Source organism: Apostichopus japonicus, chromosome 1, assembly GCF_037975245.1.
Source record: "Apostichopus japonicus isolate 1M-3 chromosome 1, ASM3797524v1, whole genome shotgun sequence".
Taxonomy (NCBI): Eukaryota; Metazoa; Echinodermata; class Holothuroidea; order Aspidochirotida; family Stichopodidae; genus Apostichopus; species Apostichopus japonicus.
Window position 1 is genome coordinate 4,383,738 of NC_092561.1, and position 25,817 is coordinate 4,409,554.

The 25,817-nt window shown below is 36.5% G+C and overlaps 1 protein-coding gene across 1 annotated transcript in view; it reads left to right on the plus strand.

Moving 5' to 3' along the window:
* LOC139960152 (IgGFc-binding protein-like) overlaps nucleotides 1-25,817 on the plus strand; it is a 40,505-nt gene that overhangs the window by 4,974 nt on the left and 9,714 nt on the right. Inside the window, exons 3-40 of the mRNA XM_071958343.1 lie at nucleotides 481-621; nucleotides 1,383-1,524; nucleotides 1,984-2,166; nucleotides 2,409-2,605; nucleotides 3,094-3,271; nucleotides 3,935-4,048; nucleotides 4,715-4,828; nucleotides 5,569-5,900; nucleotides 6,188-6,328; nucleotides 6,771-6,909; nucleotides 7,375-7,557; nucleotides 8,036-8,232; nucleotides 8,780-8,957; nucleotides 9,563-9,879; nucleotides 10,027-10,185; nucleotides 10,605-10,749; nucleotides 11,118-11,300; nucleotides 11,619-11,812; nucleotides 12,664-12,838; nucleotides 13,383-13,705; nucleotides 14,290-14,448; nucleotides 14,794-14,938; nucleotides 15,350-15,529; nucleotides 16,131-16,330; nucleotides 16,543-16,717; nucleotides 16,934-17,262; nucleotides 17,561-17,713; nucleotides 17,902-18,046; nucleotides 18,474-18,662; nucleotides 18,974-19,048; nucleotides 19,372-19,577; nucleotides 20,377-20,551; nucleotides 21,328-21,650; nucleotides 22,028-22,210; nucleotides 23,445-23,589; nucleotides 24,369-24,551; nucleotides 24,934-25,136; nucleotides 25,567-25,741. Of these exons, the coding sequence (XP_071814444.1) occupies nucleotides 481-621; nucleotides 1,383-1,524; nucleotides 1,984-2,166; nucleotides 2,409-2,605; nucleotides 3,094-3,271; nucleotides 3,935-4,048; nucleotides 4,715-4,828; nucleotides 5,569-5,900; nucleotides 6,188-6,328; nucleotides 6,771-6,909; nucleotides 7,375-7,557; nucleotides 8,036-8,232; nucleotides 8,780-8,957; nucleotides 9,563-9,879; nucleotides 10,027-10,185; nucleotides 10,605-10,749; nucleotides 11,118-11,300; nucleotides 11,619-11,812; nucleotides 12,664-12,838; nucleotides 13,383-13,705; nucleotides 14,290-14,448; nucleotides 14,794-14,938; nucleotides 15,350-15,529; nucleotides 16,131-16,330; nucleotides 16,543-16,717; nucleotides 16,934-17,262; nucleotides 17,561-17,713; nucleotides 17,902-18,046; nucleotides 18,474-18,662; nucleotides 18,974-19,048; nucleotides 19,372-19,577; nucleotides 20,377-20,551; nucleotides 21,328-21,650; nucleotides 22,028-22,210; nucleotides 23,445-23,589; nucleotides 24,369-24,551; nucleotides 24,934-25,136; nucleotides 25,567-25,741 (7,078 nt within the window). The remainder of the gene's footprint in view (nucleotides 1-480; nucleotides 622-1,382; nucleotides 1,525-1,983; nucleotides 2,167-2,408; nucleotides 2,606-3,093; nucleotides 3,272-3,934; nucleotides 4,049-4,714; nucleotides 4,829-5,568; nucleotides 5,901-6,187; nucleotides 6,329-6,770; nucleotides 6,910-7,374; nucleotides 7,558-8,035; nucleotides 8,233-8,779; nucleotides 8,958-9,562; nucleotides 9,880-10,026; nucleotides 10,186-10,604; nucleotides 10,750-11,117; nucleotides 11,301-11,618; nucleotides 11,813-12,663; nucleotides 12,839-13,382; nucleotides 13,706-14,289; nucleotides 14,449-14,793; nucleotides 14,939-15,349; nucleotides 15,530-16,130; nucleotides 16,331-16,542; nucleotides 16,718-16,933; nucleotides 17,263-17,560; nucleotides 17,714-17,901; nucleotides 18,047-18,473; nucleotides 18,663-18,973; nucleotides 19,049-19,371; nucleotides 19,578-20,376; nucleotides 20,552-21,327; nucleotides 21,651-22,027; nucleotides 22,211-23,444; nucleotides 23,590-24,368; nucleotides 24,552-24,933; nucleotides 25,137-25,566; nucleotides 25,742-25,817) is intronic.

Consider the following 25,817-nt stretch of genomic DNA (forward strand, 5'->3'; position numbering starts at 1 on the left):
TAAAGAAAAGAAAATTGAACAACTGGATGTATGTATTTCTAGATTCAGATGTACTTTAAACTGGGTTGTCGACAGAATGGCTAATCTTTCAAGCACTCCATTAGATGCCATTTGTCGATTACGACAGCGCAAGATTAATGAAAATGTCAAAACTAGTCTGGGATTTAGGGACTTTTATCCCATCACAGTACTCCAATGTAAACAGTTCGTGGCGAAGTATACCTAATATGGTGGTCCCGATAACATCACAGGCTACCAAATTACCGACGGTGCTGACCAATGGTTTATGTGATCGAATATTATTACCATATATCTATATTGGAACTTGGAAAGAGATATATTTGGAACTGTGGAATACTGAACATGTTTGGTTATGTTAATACTTTTGTAGTTAAATGTATGTATAACGCTACCCATATCCGGCTGAGATAACCGGCCATTATCAAACAATAATATGCATTGGTGTGATACGGTTCATAGATACTAACAACTGACATTGGACTCTCCGTGGAATTCAAAGGATACACAGCTTCTGTGTCATTGGATAAGGCGTATAGCGGCCAAGTGACAGGTCTATGTGGTGACTGCGATGGAGATGCAAGCAACGACTGCGAAGGAGATGTAAGATTTTTATCTTCCGATTCCTTCAAGAGCATAGTAGAGGGATTTAAATACACATTTAAGCATAAACATATAAACTGCATACTGGTGTGATGTTTGCACAACAAAATCACAAGAACATTATGGTGCGTAAAAGTATCAGTCAAATGGAACTCTTGTTCAGCTTAATGTCATTAGAAGGTGTCCTTGTATTCCTTTGCAATGTTGATATTTTATGGTGTAAATTCCGTTTTGATTATCTCAGTCATATCAAATTCTGCGATGGATTACCATACGCTTCTTGTACTTACGTTCGCGAGGCTATATGTCTATGTACGGTTTATTTCTTGTTAATCAAAAATTGATTATTACACTGCATAGTCACAAGAGAAGTAAGATTTAAAATTATCCGGCAAGAGGTGCTGAAAGGGACGTTGTATAAGCTTTTTGAATGTTTTTGCCAATTGAACACATCTAGTCCATTTCTGGACCAGTATGTATTAACTTTATATTGACACAGCACACTGTTGAAAGAAATGCACCTAAGTGTATGATCTGCATGTACATATCAATAATGAATGCGTAATTTCTACTGTATGTTTGATTACGAGATTATTTGTAGCTACTATGAGAAACATGACCAAAAACGATAAACGAAAGTACATACAGTACAGATAATGTAAGTCCTTTGAAAATTGAAAAGGGGGGGGGGATCGAAATGTAAGCAGCCACTCAACATTGGTATTGATGCGTTTTAAGAGAACTGACCTTCGTTATTTTAGGGAGATGAAGCTATTGCTCAATGCACATCCGCATGGGCTACGGGTGAATGCGATCCTCTTGTCCCGTATGACGGCTGTCTTGAAAACTCCGACAACGTAGATCAAGCCACGGAGTTGTGTGGTATACTAACGGACGAATCAGGTAACTTAATATTGGCTTACAGTTCTCTACGGCGACAGCTTACAACCAGAGTTTTATCTGTTTTGTTACGTCACATGATTACAGTGAAACGACTTTTGAATAAACAGTGAAGTCTTAATTGCGTTGACGCAGAAAGAAAATCATGTAAAATTCGTGAATGATTCGGGTTACTTAATTCACGACCGCTACAATTTCATTGCATAAGCACCAAATGTTATTCATGTTATATGTATAAACAGTATAAGATGGAGCTTGAAGTAACAGAAATGTTGATATTCAATATCTGTGTAAACGACTGACAGTTGTTTCGCTTACATATAAGCAATTGTGTTTCTCCTTTATATTAACATTGGTCGGCTCTGCATGTTTTAATGATGATCGGATTACGTTATTAACAATAATATTATCTATCCTACTTGGACAGTATCAATGTGCTTAGTCTATTCATTTCTTGTTTAGGTCCATTTCAGCTCTGTCAAGATGTTGTGGACATGAGCGAGTTGGTGTCAGTGTGTGAATATGATCTTTGCGTCACACTTCCAAGTCGAAAGCTTTTATGTGACCACCTTGATAATGCTGCTAGAATGTGTAATGAAGCAGGAGTAAATGTAGGCGACTGGAGAGATCTGGATAAAGCTTGTGGTAATTAAACATTATTTCCTTTTCAGCCAAACTTGAAAGTTTTAGATATTGATTGCTCAATTCAAATTGTACATATGATATGCAAATTTAAGTGGTTATAATATAAAAGAGGAAATAGATGGCAATGATATAACAGTACTTTGATCTGCTCTGAACGGTAAACCAATAAACATAAGCAACGGTCATAATTAAAACTACAAAAATGTTGTTCGGCTTTGATGTATGATCCTGTTTGTTCGCAGCTAACACATGTCCAGCAGGTACAATCTACAACTCTTGTGGTAATCCTTGCCCCGAAACATGCTTTGGCGAAACAGCAAATTGCGGAATTGACTGTGTTGACCAGTGTGAATGTCCTGTAGGAGAGGTTTTAGCTAATGGCAACTGCTTACAACCAACACAATGTGGTTGTCAAACACCCGTTGGTGGCTACTTAGGAGTAAGTTAGAGAATCTGTATCATGTACTCACGTGGTATAAATTTATGTCACTAAAAAATATAGTCATAAAAGATATGACTTTAAAAAAAATTCGCATTCAGGTTGACTTTTGCCAGTTATGTTTAACAACTTGATTTTAGCGTTATAACCAGTCTGTTAACATGATCACTTAGCTAAGGATACAGATGTAATGTTTCTGTGGATCTGGATCAACCAGATAATGATTTTAATATGCATTTGAGCGGGTCTCATTGCAGACGTGGTAAACCCTGTACATGAGAAACACACTGCTGTTACTCTGTGCTCGTTGGATGATGATGATGATGGTAATTTAATATGCAACTATTTCTTTAATATATCTAATGGTGTAAGGATATCATGGCAAACCCTGGTTGTTAATGAAGTTTTCTACTATTAATATGAGATATACCGTACAATGCAGCCAGGATGGTTGTTGTATATGATTGTCTCGTATTTTGTCTACTAAGCCCGAAGAAGTTGTTCTTGATGACAGCTGTGGATCAAGTTGCAGTTGTGATGGAAATATCTACACTTGTCTGGACATCAAGTGTGATGAGAATGCGCAGTGTACCGAGCAAGATGGAGTGCGTGGATGTTACTGTAACCCAGGTTTTGAAGGGGACGGTCTAACTTGTACTCCTGAGGGTAAATATTGAAAGCTATTCAGCACGAGAAACATTGAAGACGTCATAAAAATCATACTTCTACACAATGATTACGATCTACTAGTAACGCTAATACTATTTATGAATACATTAGGAATCATAAATGATTAAACGTGTAAGATTCGTTGAATACTCTAGTCATTCGGCTGCTTTTATGTGAACATGAAATGAACGAGACGCTATTACTTGTGTAATGCCGTATGATTTGCGATTGTTCTGAAAACCTCTCTTATTTTCGTTAAGAGTTTGCCTTGATAGTGACGAATAGAAGACATCACAAAGAATCCGTTAGAGATTAACCTCTTTCGAAAGTTTGTCTACAATTATTTTTGACACTGTGACGTCAGACGTTAGAAATTCACGTAAGGTATAGTCATCACTTAGGAGTGTGGAAACAGGGCATAACAACTCCCTGGTGGAAACTACTGAACATTTACCCAGCACACTATGTTCACTACCCAACATAATCAGAAGTGGTAATCATAGTGAATATTGAAAGCTGACGGGTAAACAGGAAAACTCAATTTCAATTTATATCGTTCAAGAATATATTATGTATGTATTGTATGTTTTAAAATTGTTCATATGAACTTTTAGGGCTATAACAAGGTTAAATGTTTTAGTGCGTTGTTATATTCTCCAGTGGAGGACCCATGTGAATCCAATCCATGTGAGCACGATGGTGTTTGTACGAGTGACGGCACCGACTACCAGTGTCAATGTCCCGATGGCTATGAAGGAAACAATTGTGAGATAGGTTAGTTCACCTCACAAATTTATGTAGGAGAAGCCATATTTATTTCAAGCTTTAGCAATATTGCATTCTGCAGCTGATTAAAACTATTATCATAAGAGTAATGCACTGTAGATTTAAGATAAGTTGAATGCGACCTCAAAATTATTTCATGCGGTGTTTGTGTACTATTAAGCATTTAACAAATCATCACTCACAAGCACAGTATATATCCAACTTGTTTCAAATCAGATATAAACAGTTTGCACGTGATATTTTTTTCATCTGGTGTACGTGTCATCTGTAAATAGAACAGTTTAAATAAATTCTACCATTACGCAAGCCAGATTAATCACTTCAAACTATGCTCAATTCTATAAGACTTTCCTTTGAGTAAATCATGGTTAAGAGTACTGTAGAATAACGACGAGTGTTGTTGCATTGCTGTAGATAATTGAATGTGTTTTTCTTACGACAGGAGGCAAAGCCAAGATATAAAGCTAATTTTGCGAGAAGCTGTATCCTAATGTCATGAAATTTTTTGAAAGAACTGATGTTTTACCGCCATCTTACAAGGTTACCATCATACACGAATATTATAGTAGCATACTGTCTGTTCACTATAGTGTTACACACGCATGCAAGAAACATATTGTTAACAACAATGGCATTGGTACTTTCGTTTAAAAGATATTGATGAATGTGCCGACGAACCTTGTCAAAATGGGGGGACATGTGTTGATGGCGTGAACCAGTATACATGCCAATGCGCTGATGGCTATGAAGGAAAAGATTGTGAAAATGGTAAGAATTGTGCTATTATATGAATTGATCATCTTTGATTAGTATACTTATATTATTGGCAATGGAATATTCGTAGTTAAATGAAGAAATTCAATTGAAGTTCAATTGAAGAAATCTGTAGATATATCACAGTATTATCCTCATTGCATTGAATAAACCAATAGAGATATCACAGTATTATCCTCGTTCGTAGTTCAATTGAAGAAATCTATAGATTTCTACAACACTCTGCACTTGCATGTGTTTATAAATTGAATAAAGATAACTTTTTTTAAACTATTTTCATCTCATGCAGCTGTCTATTAAATTTGAAAGGTTGCCTATCCTATTTCATAATAAATTTATAATAGAGGAGCTTATTATCATGTTTGTGGATGTTTTAGATTTCTTGAAAGTGTGACTCGTGTCAAAACGTCATTTTTGTAGATGTCTTGCGTCGTTGCATGAATTAGGGGTAAGCAGTTTTAGTGTATGTTATGGTTTAAAAAATCAATCTACAGTAGTGTCCACACTTGTTACAATATTGACACCTGTGAAATGAACAAAGCATCAGTCGTTTTGTTATTCTAGTCCCTTTACTACTTTATCGTAAATTTTACCACAGTGACAGTTCATTAAGGCGATTTTGTCTGAATGTTTCATGATTTCTGTGGAATCTCTCCTATCAAGAGAGTTATTAATCGATGTCATTTGTATCTCTTTTTTCGCTTGTTTCGATATTTTGGGGTCTACTCACACAGAGAAACACTGCTATTGTAATATTTGGGGAGATCCGCATCACGTTACTTTCGATGATCGAGAGATTACATTCCAGGGTGAATGCGAGTATGTTTTAGCAGTACATACAGATGCCCAGGCAGTTGAATCTGGACTAACTGCATTTAAGCTGATGGCTCGTTATCATATGTTGAAACCGACCGATAAAGCAAGCTACGTAAGGTACATTCGCTTGAGATATAACAAGATAACGTACAAGATGATGAATGGTTTGCTCTACCTGGGCACTACCCAGACAGCAACCCCATACAGTGCCAATGGCGTCAATGTCATCCTCAGAGCAGATGGAGCATTTGTAAGTTTCTGATTTTTGTGATTTTCCAACTCATTACGTTTTCAATTATATACAACATATATATATATATATATATATATATATATATATATATTGCTCTTTGCAGTACTGAGCAATAGCATGATCGCATGCTTGAAACAACTAGCAAAAAGCTGAATATGTTTAAGTGAAAAGAAATGTTAACCCATTGTTACTTGCTTTACATAATGTTGTTTAAACATACCAAGACAGTAATCTTAAGAGGTCCTTTTGGTTATACCCATGTTGTTTCTTGTTTTCTCTTATAGGTTCTGACAGTTGACATTGGACTTACTGTTGAGTTCAAAGGTTACACAGCTGTTGTATCTCTACATGCAAAATATAGCAACCAAATAGATGGAGCATGCGGAAATTGCGACGGGAATGCCGACAATGATTGTGCAGGAGATGTAAGCATTTGTTGCAAACCTTCGACTTCATAGATATCAACCTTTTCTAATTAACAAATCTCAACAAAACAGGGTATTATATGGCGCTGGAAATACTTATTTTAATTTCTCACTTTGACATTCCTTACTAGTCTGTTGCTTTTGGAGTCAACTTCATCAGGTAGTGACCTCTTATTGAATTAAAACTATGTATCTAGAAGGACTTCCTGATTCATATATATAGTTTATTTGCATTTATACTAATTTAAAAGTAGGTTATTTTTAGTATTAAAGAAGTGAATATGTATAACTCGCAAACGCGACCAGTAGGGCAATACCTGCTGTGAGTAGTTGTGTAGAATAAGTAAGCCAGCATTAACAAGTACTTCGGATCATTCTTAAGGTAAGCTACAAATATCTTTATGAGAAACCCTGATTTTTCTTGTCCTTATCTATTTCAAAGACTCAAAAAGATATTTCCAAATGTGTTCAAACCTGGGCTAACTCAGAGGACTGTGAACCACCTACACCGTTTGATGGATGTCTAGAAAACCCAGATAATAAACCCCAGGCAGAACAAATATGCAGTAACATCAATACAGGTAACACATTATGCAACTTAAGTTATAGGGATAGGCAGAACGCTAGTCCAATAGCAAAAACAATGCCAAATGTGTCACTAACTGTAGTTACTCAGATGTAAGACACAGCATTATGGTACAACTAAATATTAAATGTACGGTGTTTTCAGTAACTTCGAAGTATCTAACTATACATTTTTAATTGATAAAAGTCACTATAAGGCATTACAATGTATGTAGCAGTATCATAACGCGGTCAATATAAAGGTCGTACAAGTAATAAATATGAATTAAATGTTTAGTCTTGCTATATGGAAGAAATTTCCGGGGATAAAGTAAGTCATAAAAAAGAATCAGCGTATTGTTTCGGTTTTATTACATAATTAATGTTATAATATATATATATATCATATGGAACATGATACTTGTATATTAACGTTTTTATTTAAGAAAGTCCGATGTATGGAAATTTGTCTTCCTATACAGGTGTATTTGATGCATGTGACGGAACTGTGGACCTAGACGGTTTAGTTGCAGTTTGCGAGTATGACCTTTGTGCTACATTACCTGACCAATCTCTCGCCTGTGATCACTTCGAGAATGCTGCTAAGCTGTGTCAGGAAAACGGAATCGATATCGGAAACTGGCGGGAAGAGATCCCAGAATGTTGTAAGTAGAAAACAGCTTCACATGGTCGCATATGCGAAATATAGTTAGATTTTATTCCCTATTGTTTCTTTATTTTATACGTCATCAAAAATGTGTAAGGTTCTTTCAGTAATTCACTTTCAAAGGAACTGCTCCAATGTTGTTGAATATGATATGAATCATTACCAATAACTCTCATTGATGCAGTCAATTTTAATATGTGTGTGTACCATTATATATTGAGATGTACTTTACAAGATATCGAAAATGAAGAAAAAACTTTAACTTAAGAATAAAGAAGGTGCACCGCATATCTCTTTACCTTTGTCCATATAACTTCATGCAAACAATCTAAACAATAATGAAAATTATAGACACCGATATGATAAAAAAAAATAGAAATAGTGGTAATTAAAGTTGTATGTGTATCAATTGTTTGTACATGTAAATGATAACAATTTATATATAACAAAGCTCCAACCTACTTAAATATCAACAGCCAACACATGTTCAGCGGACACTGTCTACAATCCTTGTGGTAGTGCTTGTCCAAAAACCTGTTTTGGTGAGACGTCAGATTGTGATCTCGATTGCGTGAACCTTTGTGAGTGTCCCGAAGGGACAGTTCTGGGTAACGGACAATGCCTAAAACCGGAACAATGCGGATGCCAGTTACCCGATGGAGGATATCTTCCAGTAAATAACTTAATATGTAAAATTAAAGTCCATTTAAACTGAAAAAGGAGTGTTTATTTGTATTTTTTAACGAGTGAAAAATGTTGAAAAGCTTAGAATGTTATTGACTCACAATTGGTTTCATATCATAGTCATATAACTATTTTCAAGAACATTACATTCTTTCAAAAACTCTTACACTAACGTAATTCATACTAAAACTTAACCAAACAATTAATGACGACATTCATGAACTTTTTCGTCTTATGATTCTCTGTACATAATATATTGTTCTTGTTTGGTTGGCATATATTTTTAATATTCTTATGCTTGTGTTAATTTGTAAACGTTTTTTGTTTTGTTTTTGTACATGTTGTTTAGGTTACTCTTATTAGTTGTAAACTTATATAATGACATTTGATTTAGAACTGAATTCTTCATCGAAATTATACCGTCCTGTAAAGCAGATATTACACAAAGCCTCCCTACCTACTCATAAGACAATAACAAATTAATACCAATAATTCCATTACCCGAAAAGCCTTATATAAAGATGTTCTTGTAACAGCTGGACGAATCAGTCTACAATGCCGAATGTGGGGAGCGTTGCTCATGTGTGGCTGGGACGTATACGTGTGAAACATCTTCTTGTGATCCTGATGCTCAATGCACTGATAAAGGAGGGGTAGTTGGCTGTTACTGCAATCCTGGTTTCACAGGGGATGGACTTACATGCATTCCGGAACGTACGTATTTGATAATAAACTATACGATTAATTTCATATTAAGCTACCGAAAGTCATTAAATATCACTGCGAACGAAACTTTACGAACAACCTCATGGAAAGCCTCACTCAACGTTATCGCGCATCATCTCGTCCCAACTTACACATTGCTATTGTCCGACGTCCCCATGCGAAGCCCCTTCTACTGACCTCACACAAAACCTTTACCAGCGTTCTATTTTCTAGCCTTCTCCAACGTTCTCATTCATAACCTTTTGTAATGACCTAAGCCATAGCCTTGCCTGACTTAACGATACTCATGCATAGTGCTGGCAAACGACTTCGTTGATAGTCTTGGCTAATGAACTCGTTCGTAGCGCAGCTTCGACATGTATGCATTAATTATCATGTTATATTGAGAGAAAAAGCTTTACTGAACATAATCTTTTATTACTAATTTGTATGTATTACACAAACAAGTTTGCTAGACAAATTAATAAAAGTATAACTGGAGTCGGTCGACGTTGCTACAACTATGACTTCATACCTAATGTTCATTTAACAGTCTACCCATGTCATTTTAGAGAATCGTTGACTTCTTAATGTTTTTTCTCCTTCTACTACAGCTACATGTCGTTGCACTGTCTGGGGTGATCCACATTACACGACTTTTGATAAAGTAAAATATGACTTCCAGGGAGATTGTGAATACACAGTACTCAAACCTTGTGAAGATTCGGAGCATCCAGACTTTGAAGTAGTTGGTAATAACCGCAAGAATTCTCCAACCAGCAGAATTTCATATCTTAGGGAAGTTCGATTAGTCTATGGAGGCAAGGAGTACGAACTCTTACAAGATGGTGTGGTACTCGTAGATGGAGCAAAGGAACCACTGCCATATGACGATGACAATGGAGTGCACATATCAAAGCCCGGCAATACTGTAAGAATTAGTTACTTCGACAAATGTTCCACTTTTATACACATATAAACCAATACAAACAAATTGCATACATTATCTTTCAGCTAATGTTTTATAATTATTAAAGAGACTGTTTCTGGTTTTTAATCTTGTTTTTTGTTGTGATAGGTTTTGTACACTGATTTTGGCCTGACTCTTACTTGGGATAATGACCAAGGATTAACTGTTACCTTGGGTAAGAACGACTACTTCAACAACACATGTGGTCTTTGTGGGACGTGCAATGATATTGCTTTTGACGAGTTTTTGATGTCATCTGGCGAGCTTGTAAGTAGCCTACTTAGTCTTTAAATCGTAGAAAATAATACCGACATATACATAAACATTAACTTGCATTTCAAATACGCTATAAAAGCATAGCCTTTTCCCCGCACTTGTGAAATTTAAAAAAAAACGAGAAATTTAATTAAAACAAGACAATTTTTTTTTTAATGTTTATTCATACTCGAGTGGTGGTAGATTAAGTTAACTAAACCATAATTGACATAAAATTGGGGTGAACTGAAATGTTAATATTATCCGTTATATATCCGTAGTTCGTTATCCATATACTAATTCATCCAATAAATATTAGTGCAATTCTCCAAATATAAAGATGCTGGTACATCTCCTAATTACACTTACTTCATAAATGCGTTGTTAAACGTCGTATGTTATGTCTGCTTTATATTTTGTTTTGTAATTAGACCAGCGACGTACTTGAATTTGGTACGAGTTGGCAGACTGGTGACAGAGAATGTAAGGACCCGCCCGTGGAGGTGACATGTCCTGCTGGAGAGGATGCTGAAACGGAAGCAAAGAGCGAGTGTGACGCCATCATAGATCCGTTGGGTGAGTGCCAAGCTGATTGATACATACTAGCAAGTGTTTGATGGGAGATTGATTACGTATAGCATGATACTCTACTAACTTACAGGGATGCACACGATTTTTGTATTCATCTGTTTATAAGGACGTCAAATGGGAAGCCGGATGAAAATACCTTTCGCAGAATGAAATAGTACACCACAAATACTTTATTACGTTTCTTCAAAGACGCGAATCAGATTGACAATTATAACTGTGTTCTAAATTGTTCTGCTTTGCGTTATTCAAGTTTTTTTTCATTAACATGAATGTTAGCTGTAATAGAAAAAGGGTATTTGGTCTGTGTTCTGCGGCTGAAAGATCTAAATGACGTTATATTTTATCATTTAAAGGAGTTTTATCAGTTTGTCATGACTTCTTGGATCCAACACCTTACTATGAGACATGTGTTTATGACGTGTGCGCAGGAGAGGCTGGTTCTTTGTGTGCCAACATGGAGGAGTACGTAAAGGAGTGCATTGCGAATGGAGGCACTGTTTACTATTGGTGGAAGGATCGCCCTGAATGTCAGCCAGGTAAGTTTATTGAAATTGAGGCAAACTCATTACTTGTAAATTTACTTACAACAACATGGCTCATGTATAGTATTGTATAGTCAAGTATATAGTATATATAGAGCTAATAACTAATAAATAATTAGAACATTAATCTATTACAAACGTATTATTTTTCATCTTTACACATCCTTAAGTTTTCAATTTGGCTAACAGCGTTAATCCATTTTCTCGTTATAGTTCATGACCAGAAAAGCCTTGACTATGAATGTAAGGTTGATAAAATTCAACAGAGATAGTTGGATTGATACAAGTTTCATACCTTTGTCTGGTTTCCAGATTGTCCTGAAGGTTCTGTTTACATTCCCGACTACCCTGGATGCCCACCAACCTGTGCGCAACCTAATGGTGACCCTGATTGCCCATTTGACTCAGTTCCTGTATGCTTGTGTAGGTATCCTGCCCTCGTTGATGGTGATCAATGCGTGGAAGAATGTCAAGGTTGTACCAACGAAAACGGAGGTTATATAATGGCAAGTTTAATTTACAGCTCTAAGTTTAACTGCAGGATATTTAATACTCAAGTAATAATATGATTTACAGCTCTAAATTTAACTGCTGGATATCTAATACTCCATAAATAACAAAGTTCGATGGATCCATTTCTATGAAAAAATTTGATAGTTTAAGAGCGATAATAAAGTTGATTTTCATAAAATTTTAATATTGAAATCGCAAAAATCCGAGGGCTTACACGGATCTATTCTTGGGGTTAATTAAATGTTAGACAAACAATGGCTTGAACCAATCCAATGCAAAAATAAACTACTTACCGAAGAATGAACTCAATTAATTATCTTCACTCAAAGTACTCTACGTAGAAGCTTGAGGATCCCACTATTATGGGATTTGCTTAGACACTTGCGATTGGTGATGGAATTAAGTAACCCCGTAAACTATTCCCAATAATTGGCAAATTGCTTCAAAGAGCCGACCACAAGTGAAATGAGAACAATTTAACCTTTTTGATCTCAGTATTCTCGAATGCTTACTGTAGTTACTTGCTCTTCATGATGAAATTTGAGAAGTGGAGAGTAAACACTACCCATGGATACCTCATTTTGGGGAATATCTCCGGGTAGTTAAGACAATTAACCATGCATTCCATATAACTGAAAATATGAATTGGTTGACTCATGATCTCTCAAATTTAAAATTATATATATTATATCCAAGACTATTCACATTAAGTGTAATCTACAGAAAGCCTATTTAAACATTGTTTTGTGTCATTGAAAAGTGGCATCATTTCATGTTGTAAAATCACATAATGTGGGGCCCATTGCGTTTGTAACGTAAAACATGGTTATAACTTCTTTTACAGAATCATGAATCCTGGGTGAATGACGACTGTACAGAAACATGCTCCTGTTTAGACGGGATTCTGCAGTGTAGCTCTCTGGTTTGTGACGAATTTGCAGAGTGTGGAATCAAAGCTGGACAAAGAGGGTGCGTGTGCAACGAAGGTTACGAAGGAAATGGCCTGGAGTGTACTGAAGGTTAGTTATATTAAATAACCAGCTTCGACGTCTTAATTTAATCGTAGAATACAACACGAAAACATCACCTATTGGGTGGTTTTGCTTGTTTTCATTCAGATCAATTTACTGACAGTGAACACCAACATTACTTACAATATAAAACCTATCGATAAATCCGACTGATGTAGTAAACAGTTGAATTGAATCTCTGGGTAAAACGTCATTGATTTAGAACATAATCCCAAACCTCTACATTGCTATTGATTAAATATATATTACACTTGGTAGATTTATTTACTTAAATAGGTCAGCTGACAAGTCACGTCAGTGCCACTTAGGATATATCAACGTTTGCACAGTATTTGTATGTTATTAACACAAGTGTGGGAATGAATCATTTGTGGTATCGTATCACATATTGAACCATTTCTTTGAACTGCAAAATGCAATAAGTTGATACTAAAGTAATAAGAAAACTATTGAATGGGAACTTCTTCGATAACTTTGGCAAATGTAATGACAAAAGCCCGTATGCTCATAACGTTTTCTTGGTTATTTACAGCTGCCTGCGAATGCTCAGCTTACGGAGATCCACATTACGTCACTTTTGATGGCAGTAGATATAACTTCCAAGGAGATTGTGAATACATCTTGGTTGAAAATTGTAACAATGACGGGACTCTTCCAGATTACAAAGTTATTGTCAACAACGTGAAAGATTACCCCACATCCCCGGTGTCATTTACCAGAGGAGTTCGATTAGAATATGATGGAAATAACTATGAAGTGAATAGCCAGGGAACTGTTTACATCAATGGTATTCAGGAACTGTTACCTTACGTCAGTGAAGATGTCACTGTACAGAGGCTGTACCCTGACAGAGTTGTGAGTTTAAATTTACGGCGCTTGTTAAGGCGGAGTCCAACACAACTCCAATTAGCAAACATAACGTTACCAACCCGAAACCGGGATAATTACTGATAAAATGATGACTTCCGATGAGAGAAAACTTAAAGTGTTTAATCTTGTTATCAGATTCCTATGTTCTTAATATAATAACAGGGTTTTAATTGTTAATCGGACATGTCTTAAAATCCAAAAGCTGTAGTTTCAGTCAAATAAAATAATATTTTTAATGAATCCTTCAAACGTTCTTCATGCCGACGCTTGGAAAAGATAGAGATGTTATATCAGGTAATATTATTTTAAGTGATCAGATAAAAAAAGTGAATACATTTATATCTTGAAGGTCGTATTCGATGTTTTGATAATACATTTAGTGCACTTTCCTACTGATTGCAGCGATAATAAAAGTTACGCTTGTATATGTCCGTCACCAACGTCATTTTGAACAACCTGATATTGATTGAGCTTCTGTTAGATATTTAGTTAGAAATAATTGTTACCATGAATGTAAAGCAACTATAAAGGTGGTTGCTAATCCATGCATTGTTGTTCTCTTTTGGTAGGTAATTGACACTTCCTTCCAACTATCTCTGATATTCGAGAGCCCGTACTCTGTCCGTGTGAAGGTGTACCATGAAATGCATCTCGGAGCTACATGTGGGCTCTGTGGGACTTGTACAAAGGATCCGTCAGATGACTTCTTACTACCCAGCGGAGATCTGGTATCAAATAAACATATTTGTCGATATCCCTCCATAAGCGTAACTTGATAATTGTATGAGTCTAGGTCAGTTTATCACATACACACTGTTATATACTGAAACCATTCATAGAAGGTACGCCAATGCGACATCTGGGTTGCATGTCGACTAATCTTTAACTCGGACTAGTTAATCTTAATACTCTTTCATAGCGTCAAAATCGTTAAATATTTAACTATGAATAATGGAAATATATATTATAATGTAACAGAACAACAACCTTGAGCTTATTGAAAATGTTGTTCATACAAATTATAACGACAACGGTGGTCCTTATTGGTAATAACAACATGCTCCATTTTTAAGGCTTATAACGCTATGGATTTTGGTAACGCCTGGGCCACTGCCTCCAGAGAGTGCATTGAGGATAATGGGGAAGAGGCGTGCGAAGAAGATTCTGAAGAAGAAGTTAATGCAAAGGATACTTGTAGTGTGCTTACATCTCCTGTTGGTGAGTGTTTGAAAGTCAGAAAAGCAATACACAGCCTGAGAAAATAACTCTCCAGCCACCTTTTTAACGAGTTAAAGGGAAAGAAGACTCTCCCCAAACCGCGTGGCGCCCTCAAAGTTAACTTTCCTTTGCCTGCAAGTGAAGTTTTCTTTGTCGCTACACAGTTATGCAGACAGTAATGAAACGTGACACTTTGTTATCTTTAGCTGAAGTTGAGATGTCCATCGCTGTTATGTACACTGTTCTGTGGATATGGATAGCAGCTGTATGTATTCACTGTACACTAGTGTCTAATTATATGTGCGGTATATATCACATGTTCGTATCTTCGGGAAATCACTATTTTGTTTTCTCATCATCAGTATCGAGCTGGTCTTAATTGTTTTACATTATTTCATATCTCTTACACAGGACCTTTCTCACAATGTCATGGTTTTGCCAATCCAGATAATTTATTTGAAACTTGTGTTTACGATGTGTGTGCTGCTGGTACCAATGAAGTTTTTTGTAGCAACGTACGTAAATATGCAGAAGACTGTATTCAAGCCGGCGGAACACCTGGAGAGTGGTGGAATAGTGTGCCCGAGTGCGGTAAGTTCCTCTTTTATTATGTATATTTGTACAATTAGCTATGCAAATATGTATAATAACCCTTTACTACTGCAAATCATTATCATATCCAGCCCATATACACCGTAAGAGCCATAATGCAGATGCCCGGGTAAGTGAATGCACGGGTTAAGACGTAGTGTAGCCATTTCAGTATACCCCTCCCCCTACCTCATATAGGAAAACTGAACACCCAGATTCTCTGGAACTTTACAAATTTATGAAATGCAGTGTTGTTGAGTGCACTTTTACGTGGAATTAGTAGCTACTTGTAATTATGAATACTCATGGAATAGGGAAGGTTTGATATACACCGGTGGTTATCCCATAGGCAGGACTGTTAATGAGCTGATGTAGGATTCCTCATACTTGGAAGTTTGCTTGGCTGATAATTTTATTCACGCTGATGTTAATGTATAACACTTGGAAATAATTGAAATATCCATGGCTCCATAGGAATATCAGCCTGTACTGCACATTGCACCCTTTACAAACTTACACTTACGATTTAGAGAAAGGAGAATGAATCAACAAGTATCTTCTATTTCGTTCGTTATTCTATTCATATCTTGATACAATTTAGGCAGCATCTGCCCTGACAACATGATTTATGATCCATGCGACTCTGCTTGTCAACCGACTTGTGCTGGAGGAAATGACGAAGATTGTAAATTTACATGCGAAGAGGTCTGCAAATGTCCTGATGGGCAGCTAGTGGACGGTGATGAGTGCGTCCCCGAAGCAGACTGTGGGTGCACTCTCCCCGGAGGGGCTTATATAAAGGTAATGTCATTGGTTATGAAGCCTTCCAGCCTTGTATTTGTTGATTCCTGAAAGGGGTTTTCGCTTGTGTTCGATATAAATGAAATTTAGTTGATGTTTTATTACTCTCCATTGTGCTTCATTTTTTAGTCAATATACAAGATTTGCCTTTAAATGTTTCTCCATGCTGGTCTCTCACACGATCATCGTGTCCTTTATCTGTATGGTTTTAGAGAGGTGACGAATGGTACAGTGAGGACTGCTCAGAACGTTGTCTATGTTTAGATACTGGCGCGGATTGTAACTCTTATTCGTGTCCTGATACATCCGTTTGTGACGTCAGAGACGGTTTAAGGAAGTGTTATTGCCCGTCACAGTATGTTATGGTGGATGAAGCTTGTCGTAGAGGTATGTTATTTTTAACGCTGCCAATTACGAATAATGTAACCTCGAGATTATACATAATGAATATTCTTACTTCATGCTGGTCAGTAAAATATTACTACGATGATGTAGAGGGAGTCATTGCAAATGTAGGAATGGTGTCAACGATCATTTATAAGGACTCCTAAATCATTGCGACTTTCGTTCTTGGTAATAACATGATATGTGATCCTTTGGCAGGTCCTTGTGTGTGCAATGTCTACGGCGATCCTCACTACACTACGTTCGATAAGCTTTCATATGATTATCAGGGGGACTGTGAATACATCCTTGTACAGAAGTGTTCCACATCAATTAATGTACCAAACTTTAAGTTGGTTGGTCGACACAGCCGTGATGCACCCAGTGACAAAGTGTCATACTTGCGGTATTTGCGGTTTGAGTATGGAGGCAATGATTATGAAGTCTTCATTGCTGGCAAAGTGAAAGTTAACAGCAGATTGGTTAATGTGCCATACGAAGATGAAGAACTTGGAATCACAATAGGCAATCAGGTTTACGGCTTCACGGTAAGTGTATGCCCAGAACTTGTAATGTTAGGCATCGTTACTATCTTATCCACAATACAATCATGAATGAATATTGGAGACAATCAGTTTTCTGTTTGCCAACCCTGAGGTAGGCTGCACAATTGGGTTGAGTCTTGAGAATAACTTTACCTTCTTTTTATAACTCAAATTATTTTAACAAAGAATGTACCATTACTTTTAATGTGATTTTTTAATAACATGCTTATTGTATATATTATTTTGTAAATTGTTGCTGGATCATCTTGTCATTGAAAACATTTTCTTCCACATTTTGCAGACAATTGCAGTAGAAGGTCTTTTCATTATGTACGACAACTTACAAAATGCGGAAATCCACGTACATGCTGAATTAGAGGGACAAGTGTGTGGAATGTGCGGTACCTGTTCTGACAGTCAAAGTGATGAGTTACAAATGCCAAATGGAGATATCGTAAGATATTATAGTTTCTATCAGAGGAAAATTGAATTATATCGAGTGCATGTTTCTTTAGTAAAGAATAACGATCACAGTAGTATATGTCAGATTCTAAAATGCAAAAATAATGCCAATTTTAGAGCAATTAATGCAATAGATTAGGCATCTTATTTTTAAATATATTGCCTCTGACTTGGCTGCAGGCGTCTTCGATCACCGAATTTGGGGCTGCGTGGAGAAACGATATGACATGTGAGACTGAAGGAGTTACAGAGAACCCTTGCGTAATCGGCAGTCTAGAGGACAACTGGGCAAAAGATATGTGTAATCTATTGATTCAAAATTCAGGTAAACAATTGTAATCAGTAAATGTTGTTCACAGAATGTAAAATTGAATATTCTTCCAGATAGCAGCCATATTACGTTCAAGCTCAGATTTCTTGATTATAGCTTTGTTTTAACGTGAAGATTACTTTGTTGAATAATTTTGAGCGGAATTGATATAGGATTGCTGATTGCTTACAACGTTCCTTTATATATTAGACAGGCCCTGAGATATGAGACCATTGCGTATACAATTTTGAAAACAGAGGTCGTCACTACTTTGTTCTGTGTATATATCTGAATGAAGTTTGACAACAGTTACATTTGCGTAGCTTAGAGCATCGATTTGCATTTTAATTTTTTTTTCTAAAGATGTGTAAAATGAATATTCTATAAGTAAAAAGAAAGAAAGTTTCTGACCAAAAGTTACGACGACATTGTTCTTCGTTAGGTCCATTTGCCCCTTGCTACGAGTTTGTTGATCCTCAAGTCGTTTACGATGCTTGCGTTATGGATCTCTGTGTATCCCTGAAACCGTCCTTCTCGTGTTATATCATGAAGATCTATGCCCAGCAGTGTAGGCAGGCTGGTGGGAATCCTGGTGATTGGCGTAAAGACGCTCAACATTGCTTTGTCGAAGGTAATGACCATGGCACTATATACACATTCCGGATAAGCGTAATCATCTCTTGAACCCATGAAATTACAGCTATTAAGGTCACTCTATTTCATGGTATGATTTGTACATATTATTGATCGCATTGATATTGCCACTATGTACATTGTAAGTATCATTATACCAATTTGTTTCATAGAAAACACGATGGTTAGATAAACATAATCAATAATTGCGCAGTTCAATCACAAAGTAAATAAACAAAAGACAACAACACTTTTCGGCAAGTGACAAGAATTATTTTGACAGTAAAACTGTTCTGATTTACCTTGCAGGAGATGATGGCGGAGGAATGTCTGGAGGAGCCAGTCGAAGAAGGAGGGCAACGGGAACAGGTCCAACAGTTCGAGGTAATTCTGTTTCATGTTAGTGGATAAATTTAAACAGAAATATTCAAGATAAGAAATCCTTTTGCAAAACTATCATTTCCAATACCACATATTGTAATTTACTGGTATATGTTGACAAATGCAGGCAACCTATTGTTATTCTACCTTTAGCTTGATAGTAAAGTAAAATAATTTGAAATTAGTAAAATCTTCCAACTTGTAATACATTAACCGATGTAAGAACTAGCTCCATATTTTTCCTCTCAAAAGGTGCAGTTAATGCGGGTACTTCTTGATATTAACGCTACTTCATTAACGCTACTACATTTTGCCTCACAATTTAGATGATGAGTGTCCAGACAATTCTTTCCTCTTCCCATGGGGTGAAGGCTGTCAGCCAACTTGTAATGATCGAGACGGTACAGAGAATTGTCAGCCAGACACGCTTATTGAGACCTGCATTTGTGCCAATCCACTTGTACTTTACAATGATGAATGCGTAGATCCTGCAGATTGTGGGTGTACCTCTCCTGGAAATGACCTCATGGAGGTAAATCTTTAATTATGACTAAAAACAAATTAATAATATATCCGTTCGGCCTAAGCAAATTAATTGTTGCTTAATAAAATGATATAAAATATATTTGATCAACTGTCCATGAAAAATGATATATTGAAATGAATGTGGTGCCTTTGGAGATGTTTTTCTGCTTAAAGTATACACTTTTACTGGTTATAATATTAATCCATAGACCTTTACTATACATAAACGTTAAAGGACTGTCAAATTTAAATTGAAGGGAAACCTCTGCATATTCCACACTGTTATGTTCAAAGACACTTCTCAGATATGTTGTGCCTAACTCGAGTTATTGTTGATTGAACGTAACTGGTTTTGACTTGCATATCATTCCCTTATTTATCGAAGTGCATCCCAACATAAAGATTTTGGGATTTCACCAGGTTATATGTTCTTCAAAAGCCACGATAAGGCCATTGCTATCTTCACGATGATCTGTTACATCTGGAATATTGTATAGCTTCCGTCAAATCCCAAATCTTTGTAGAATGATTTGAAATATTATAAACAAAAAATAATGAAGATTTCAAACTCAATTGCCATGAAGACATCATTCACATTTTTTTTGCACAAATGCATTTACAACATACCATCCAATGTTAAATAATTCTTCACGATACAAATTGCTTTGGGGATGAAGTTGTGACTTAAAGATGGTCACTATTCTCTAGCAATATGAATAGGGAACCAGCTTAATCCACCAGGAAATCCTTTAAATGAAATTCAGATGATTAAGAAATGTGTCAGTAAAATACTGTCTTTCATTTAGGTTGGAGATACGTGGATATCAGATACTTGTGATCAGAAATGTGTCTGCACAGACACAGGTCGAGAATGCTCAGATTTTTCATGCGGGGAGCACGCCCTATGTGAAATCAAGGGCGGTGTGAGAAACTGCTACTGTCAAAATGGCTATACCGGAGATGGACAAACATGTACAGGGGGTAGGTGTTTAGATTTTGTAGATGTTTCTCTCTTGATTAATGTTTAATTGAAAACTACCAAACTAGCAATAATTTGTATATTTCATGTTATGTACCGGTAACTTAACCATATATATATCGAAGAAGAATTACTCTTTAATATACGTATTTATTACATTTCTTCAATTATTTGTCAGACGTATACTTCCGATCGCAATGAAGATACTACAATTACTACAATAATGTGTCACATAGATGTATTGATTCTTGATCATAATGTTTGAGAGTGTTTTCGTCTTACGGCTTTTCAGAGCATTTAGGTCGTAGGCAAGAAATAAATATCTGTAAATAAATATTTCCTGGTGTTTCTTGCTTGGGTCTGCTATGGTCTTAGTAAATCTATTATAGGCCCTTACATTGCAGATTTTAATATTAGAATGAAACAGAAAAAATGCAACCCATAGTAAGTTGACATTTTCAGGCTAAATTAACACAAAAAAGTTAATGTCTAAAATGGCCTGGTATGATATCATTCGACGCATATAGGTATAACGTCTACCCTCATACCATTATAATATCAGTTACTTCTGTGAATGTCTTTAAATATTTTTTCAAGCCTACTTTCTACTATCAAAATAATGCTCACTCGGTGTTAACGCAGTAGCAGTCTATAGTGCAAGTGTTATGGGGAAAAAATGTTTTTATCATATCGTAGAGTCAATATGTTCCTTTCTTGAAAGGCACGTTTGGTACAATATTTGATTATTATTATATTTATATTATTATATTAATTACAGATGGTTGGGGTGGTGGAGGTAGTGGAGATCCGCACTTTCGTACATTTGACCAGAGAAAGTATGACTTCATGGGTACATGCGAATACACCCTTGTGCAACTCTGTGGTGTTGGAGAGGCTTTACCATATTTCCAACTAATTGGCAACTTTAACAAACCAGCTCCAAGCCTCACTGTGTCAGTAATAGTGTCCGTACGTCTGGAATATCACGGCCATGTGTACGAGATTAGAGGACCTAAAGGAACATTGATCGATGACGAAACAGTCACAACTCCAGTAACTACTGAGGCGGTCACTATTTCATATGCAAACAAAGATAAATGGGTGAGTTTATACACATGAATAAAAGCAAGTGCTTCTTTGTATTTCTTTGATTGGTCGATTAGTTGATTGGCGCCAACGTTTAGTCTACTGACAACAAAGTCACAATTTCATCAAATCTGCAAACAATTTGACTCATGATGAAATATTAATGTAATAAAAAATACTCAATATCTCGAATTTGTTGAATCGATACGGTAGCTTACAGCCGTGTGTTTGAATTTTAATGAGGATATTACCACTAGGGAAATATAGCTACTATTTATCTTAATACCATGATAGGAATATGTCTCTATTTGATGATGAATTTATGTATCCGGAAATGTTTAATAGTACTCGTCTGTGCCTAGCACATATAATTACAATTTTCCATTCACAAGACACTGACCACCGACTTTGGAATGGTACTAACTGCTTCTTTCAATTACTGGGGAGGCTCTGGAACACCGTACGCGGCAGCAAATGTTAACCTTCCTCCTGAGTTCAAAGGTCGAACTTGTGGGTTACTAGGCACAGCTACGGGAAGTACTGGAGATGATTTCCAAATGCCCAACGGAGAACTGGTAAATATTAATGTTATTGTTATTACAATAAACAAACACAATATATCTGACTTTAAGACAAAATAATAGTCCCGTCATTGATAACTAACCAGAAAAATACAAAAAACAACACTTCAACGTTGCATACACATATCTGATTTACAGGTTTAGACAGCGTCCTGTTGTCACGGGTTACGTAAGGCGGTGGACAGGAAATTAAACAATGATGGCACGTTGGTACAGTTTCTAATTTATTATAAGAAATCAAACGGAAACCCTGCAAGAGGAATAATAGAATGACGAAATGTTAGCTTGTTCTCATAATACTATAAAACCTTACACATTAATATTTTGATATTATAACTTATCGGACTGACACACTTACATTCATGAATTAGATTAACTTAATATTTACTCACTGGTAATGTGCGAGAATTCCATCAGAGTCCATTTAATATAATATTCAGCAACTCTTTGCACAAGAAACACGGTATTAAATTAATTGGATTTTACTTTAATAATTATGATACTAATAATAATGATGATGATGATGATGATGATGATGACGACGACGACGACGACGACGACGACGACGATCATGATCATGATCATGATCATGATCATGATCATGATCATGATCATGAACATGAACATGATCATGATCATGATCACAATCATAATAACAATTATGAGCCACGCCCCAACTGCCGCTACTACTTTTCTACTAGCCCTCGGCATCTCAGGCAAACATTCCATCCAAACACACTGAATGAATGTCAATTGAAGTTACGCAAATATACTCCGGGTAGTCCAGATGACCAGGCATTTCTTAGCCCTTGACACAGCCGGCATACTTATTTACATACCACGTGACTGAATTCCATCTGGCTACGTGACACCTGTTTCCAAATGAGAAACCTTAGCCTTTACAGTGTAAATGTAATGTTGTCACTAAACGTATACATGCACAATAGTGTCACTTATAACAGCGTTACAGAAATCAAGGGAAGTATAGGTAACTAAATCAATGACGGGAATTATCGGTGATATAAGCAAGTTATAGTATAATCAAAACGGTTTAGATGCTAACTCACCTTTTCTTCGGGTTACTTACCCCTTGATCTGTGAAAAAGTCATCAAAAGTGGATCGAAGTAATAAAAGTTTAAACCAGTGAAAGGACATGCAAAATCTTCTTTGGAGTGTCTGGAAATGTTATCTCAACTTTGTTAAATGTTATTTAACAAATTTACACAGGCAGGGAGTGTTTCCGAATTTGCCAATAGCTGGCAGACGGGGGATCGAGAGTGTCAACCTCCGAAGGAAGAACATCCTTGCCCCGAGGGTACTGACGATTACATCTACGCGACAGACAAGTGTTGGGTTATAATTGACTCATTCGGTAGGTAATATAAACGCCGAAAATGAAAGGCATATAAAGTTGGCTCCAGTTGGCTAGAACACATTGCATTGCAATATGCAAATTTCTACCTCACGAGTCTTCAGAAAATATAAAATTCGGGGGAGTGGTTGGGGGGTGGTTGGGGGGGGTTAGGAATTTGCTAAACTTGAGGTGATCATATTAGTGTACGTCTTCAGTGTTTGTATTTTGAGTGGTTACACTAAACATTCACTCTTAAAGCTGTTGTTACCGATCGTTTAATTCCATTCACCCCCCACCCCCACCCCCCTTTAAGCAGGGAATATTTTATTGGGTATGAAAAGTATAGAAATTGCTACACATCGTAATACAAATAACCAAAGACCAGACGTTAGATGTTGTAACGTCTTTTGAGAGAACTAGTCTTGATACCGGTGGTGTTGTAGAGTGGATAAAGGACATTTGAAGCAATGAGTTTTAGAAATCGGAAGGTTCGAGGTTCGATCCCCGGCCGGGTCAAGGTGGGATTTCTCATCTGAAATGACTTTCTAAATTGACAAAGGTTTCAAATTTGAGTTAAAACTTTGAATCGGAAGCCACCCGACGTAAAAGTTGTAAACCAGTATCCCCTTGCGGGGTTGTCCCACATTCGTAAAAGCGTCGTAACAGAAAAAGCTGACTGATTATTGATACAAGACGGTAAACTTTATCTTTATCAAAACTATTTATATTCACTTGCAATTTGCTTTCGAATAGTTGGTAAACGACATTTTCATTCATTGTTACCTTTCCACATTTAGGTCCTTTAGAAGACTGTAGAGACTTTACAAACCCAGATTCATTCTATGATGACTGCGTGTACGATGTCTGTCGTTCAAATTTGGAAACCACACATGTTTGCAGGAACATTGAGGCATACGTTGAACTGTGCAGGGCGCGTGGTGGCAATCCCGGAAAATGGTGGACTTACGTTCCTGAATGCGGTAAGTAGTCTCTCCATAGTTTCTTTATTGAAATGAACAAAAATTGAATTGTATATTTATTCCGACAATTATCCGATTGGTTTATTTCAGTCAATGCAGCCACTTACATCATGAATTTATTAATAGTATCATTCTAACCAATATTATTCTCACGAGGCATCACATAATGTGGATCAATAGGTTGAAAGTAGAAGTTCATTGCTTGACTTTCAAACATGTGCCATTATTTGCGGAGAGAGAGAGAGGGAGGAATGCGAACCCGAGAACTCCCGCAATAGTGGCTTCTCAATAGTGACCGGAGTGTTATGGCGATCCATATCTTCCTCGACTGGTTAAATTGACAGTATATGAAGCGATATCATGTACTTGCCCTTTTTTTCAGAGGGGCCGTGTGACGAAGGTACTGTTTATAACGATTGCGGTTCAGCGTGTCCCCCAACTTGTCAACACCCTGACGGAACACCGGACTGCCCCTCTAATTGTATAGAAGTTTGTGAGTGTCCAGAGGGCCAGATACTAGATGGTGCTACCTGTGTATTTCCTTATAATTGTGGCTGTACACTTTCTAATGGTGTTTATATTCCAGTAAGTATTTTCATTTGATAAAAGATGTAGATAGTTAATTGCCACTTATAACACTGAAATAATCAAATGTATAACCAGGATGTGGTTTGTTTCTTGAATGATTCCTAATTCGATCTTACTTAACTCGTTTCAATGTATAGATAACTTACAAAGTTATTACTTACACACCTAATAAGAACACACACATACTGCCAAGAGAAGTGGTTAAGAACTCGCAATCATACTGTCAATCAATGGAATAGGTTTGTTGTAAACCATATTGGGCAAGTGTAGTGGAATCTTGTCATCTATTGGTATGTTATTGTATATTCTCATAAGTCGCCAATACATCACTTTCTGTAGAATTGACATTACCATTCATTATATGAAATCAACATGGGAAATTGGTTTTCTCCATTTACCTGTCGAATGTTCAATATGTATTTATCAGCAAGGAGGAATATATACATATCCAGACTGTTCAATTCGATGTACATGCTTCAACGGAGAGGAACAGTGTGTACCCCTTGGTTGTCGAACTAACGAGGTCTGTAAAATCATGGGAGGTATAAGAGGTTGTTACTGTGAAGAAGGAACTGCCTGGAACGGGAAGTATTGCACTGACAGTGAGTACCACACATGATATCTTAGTTATTTCTTCTGCGACGCTGCTACAATGAGGACTGCTGCTACAATGTGGAC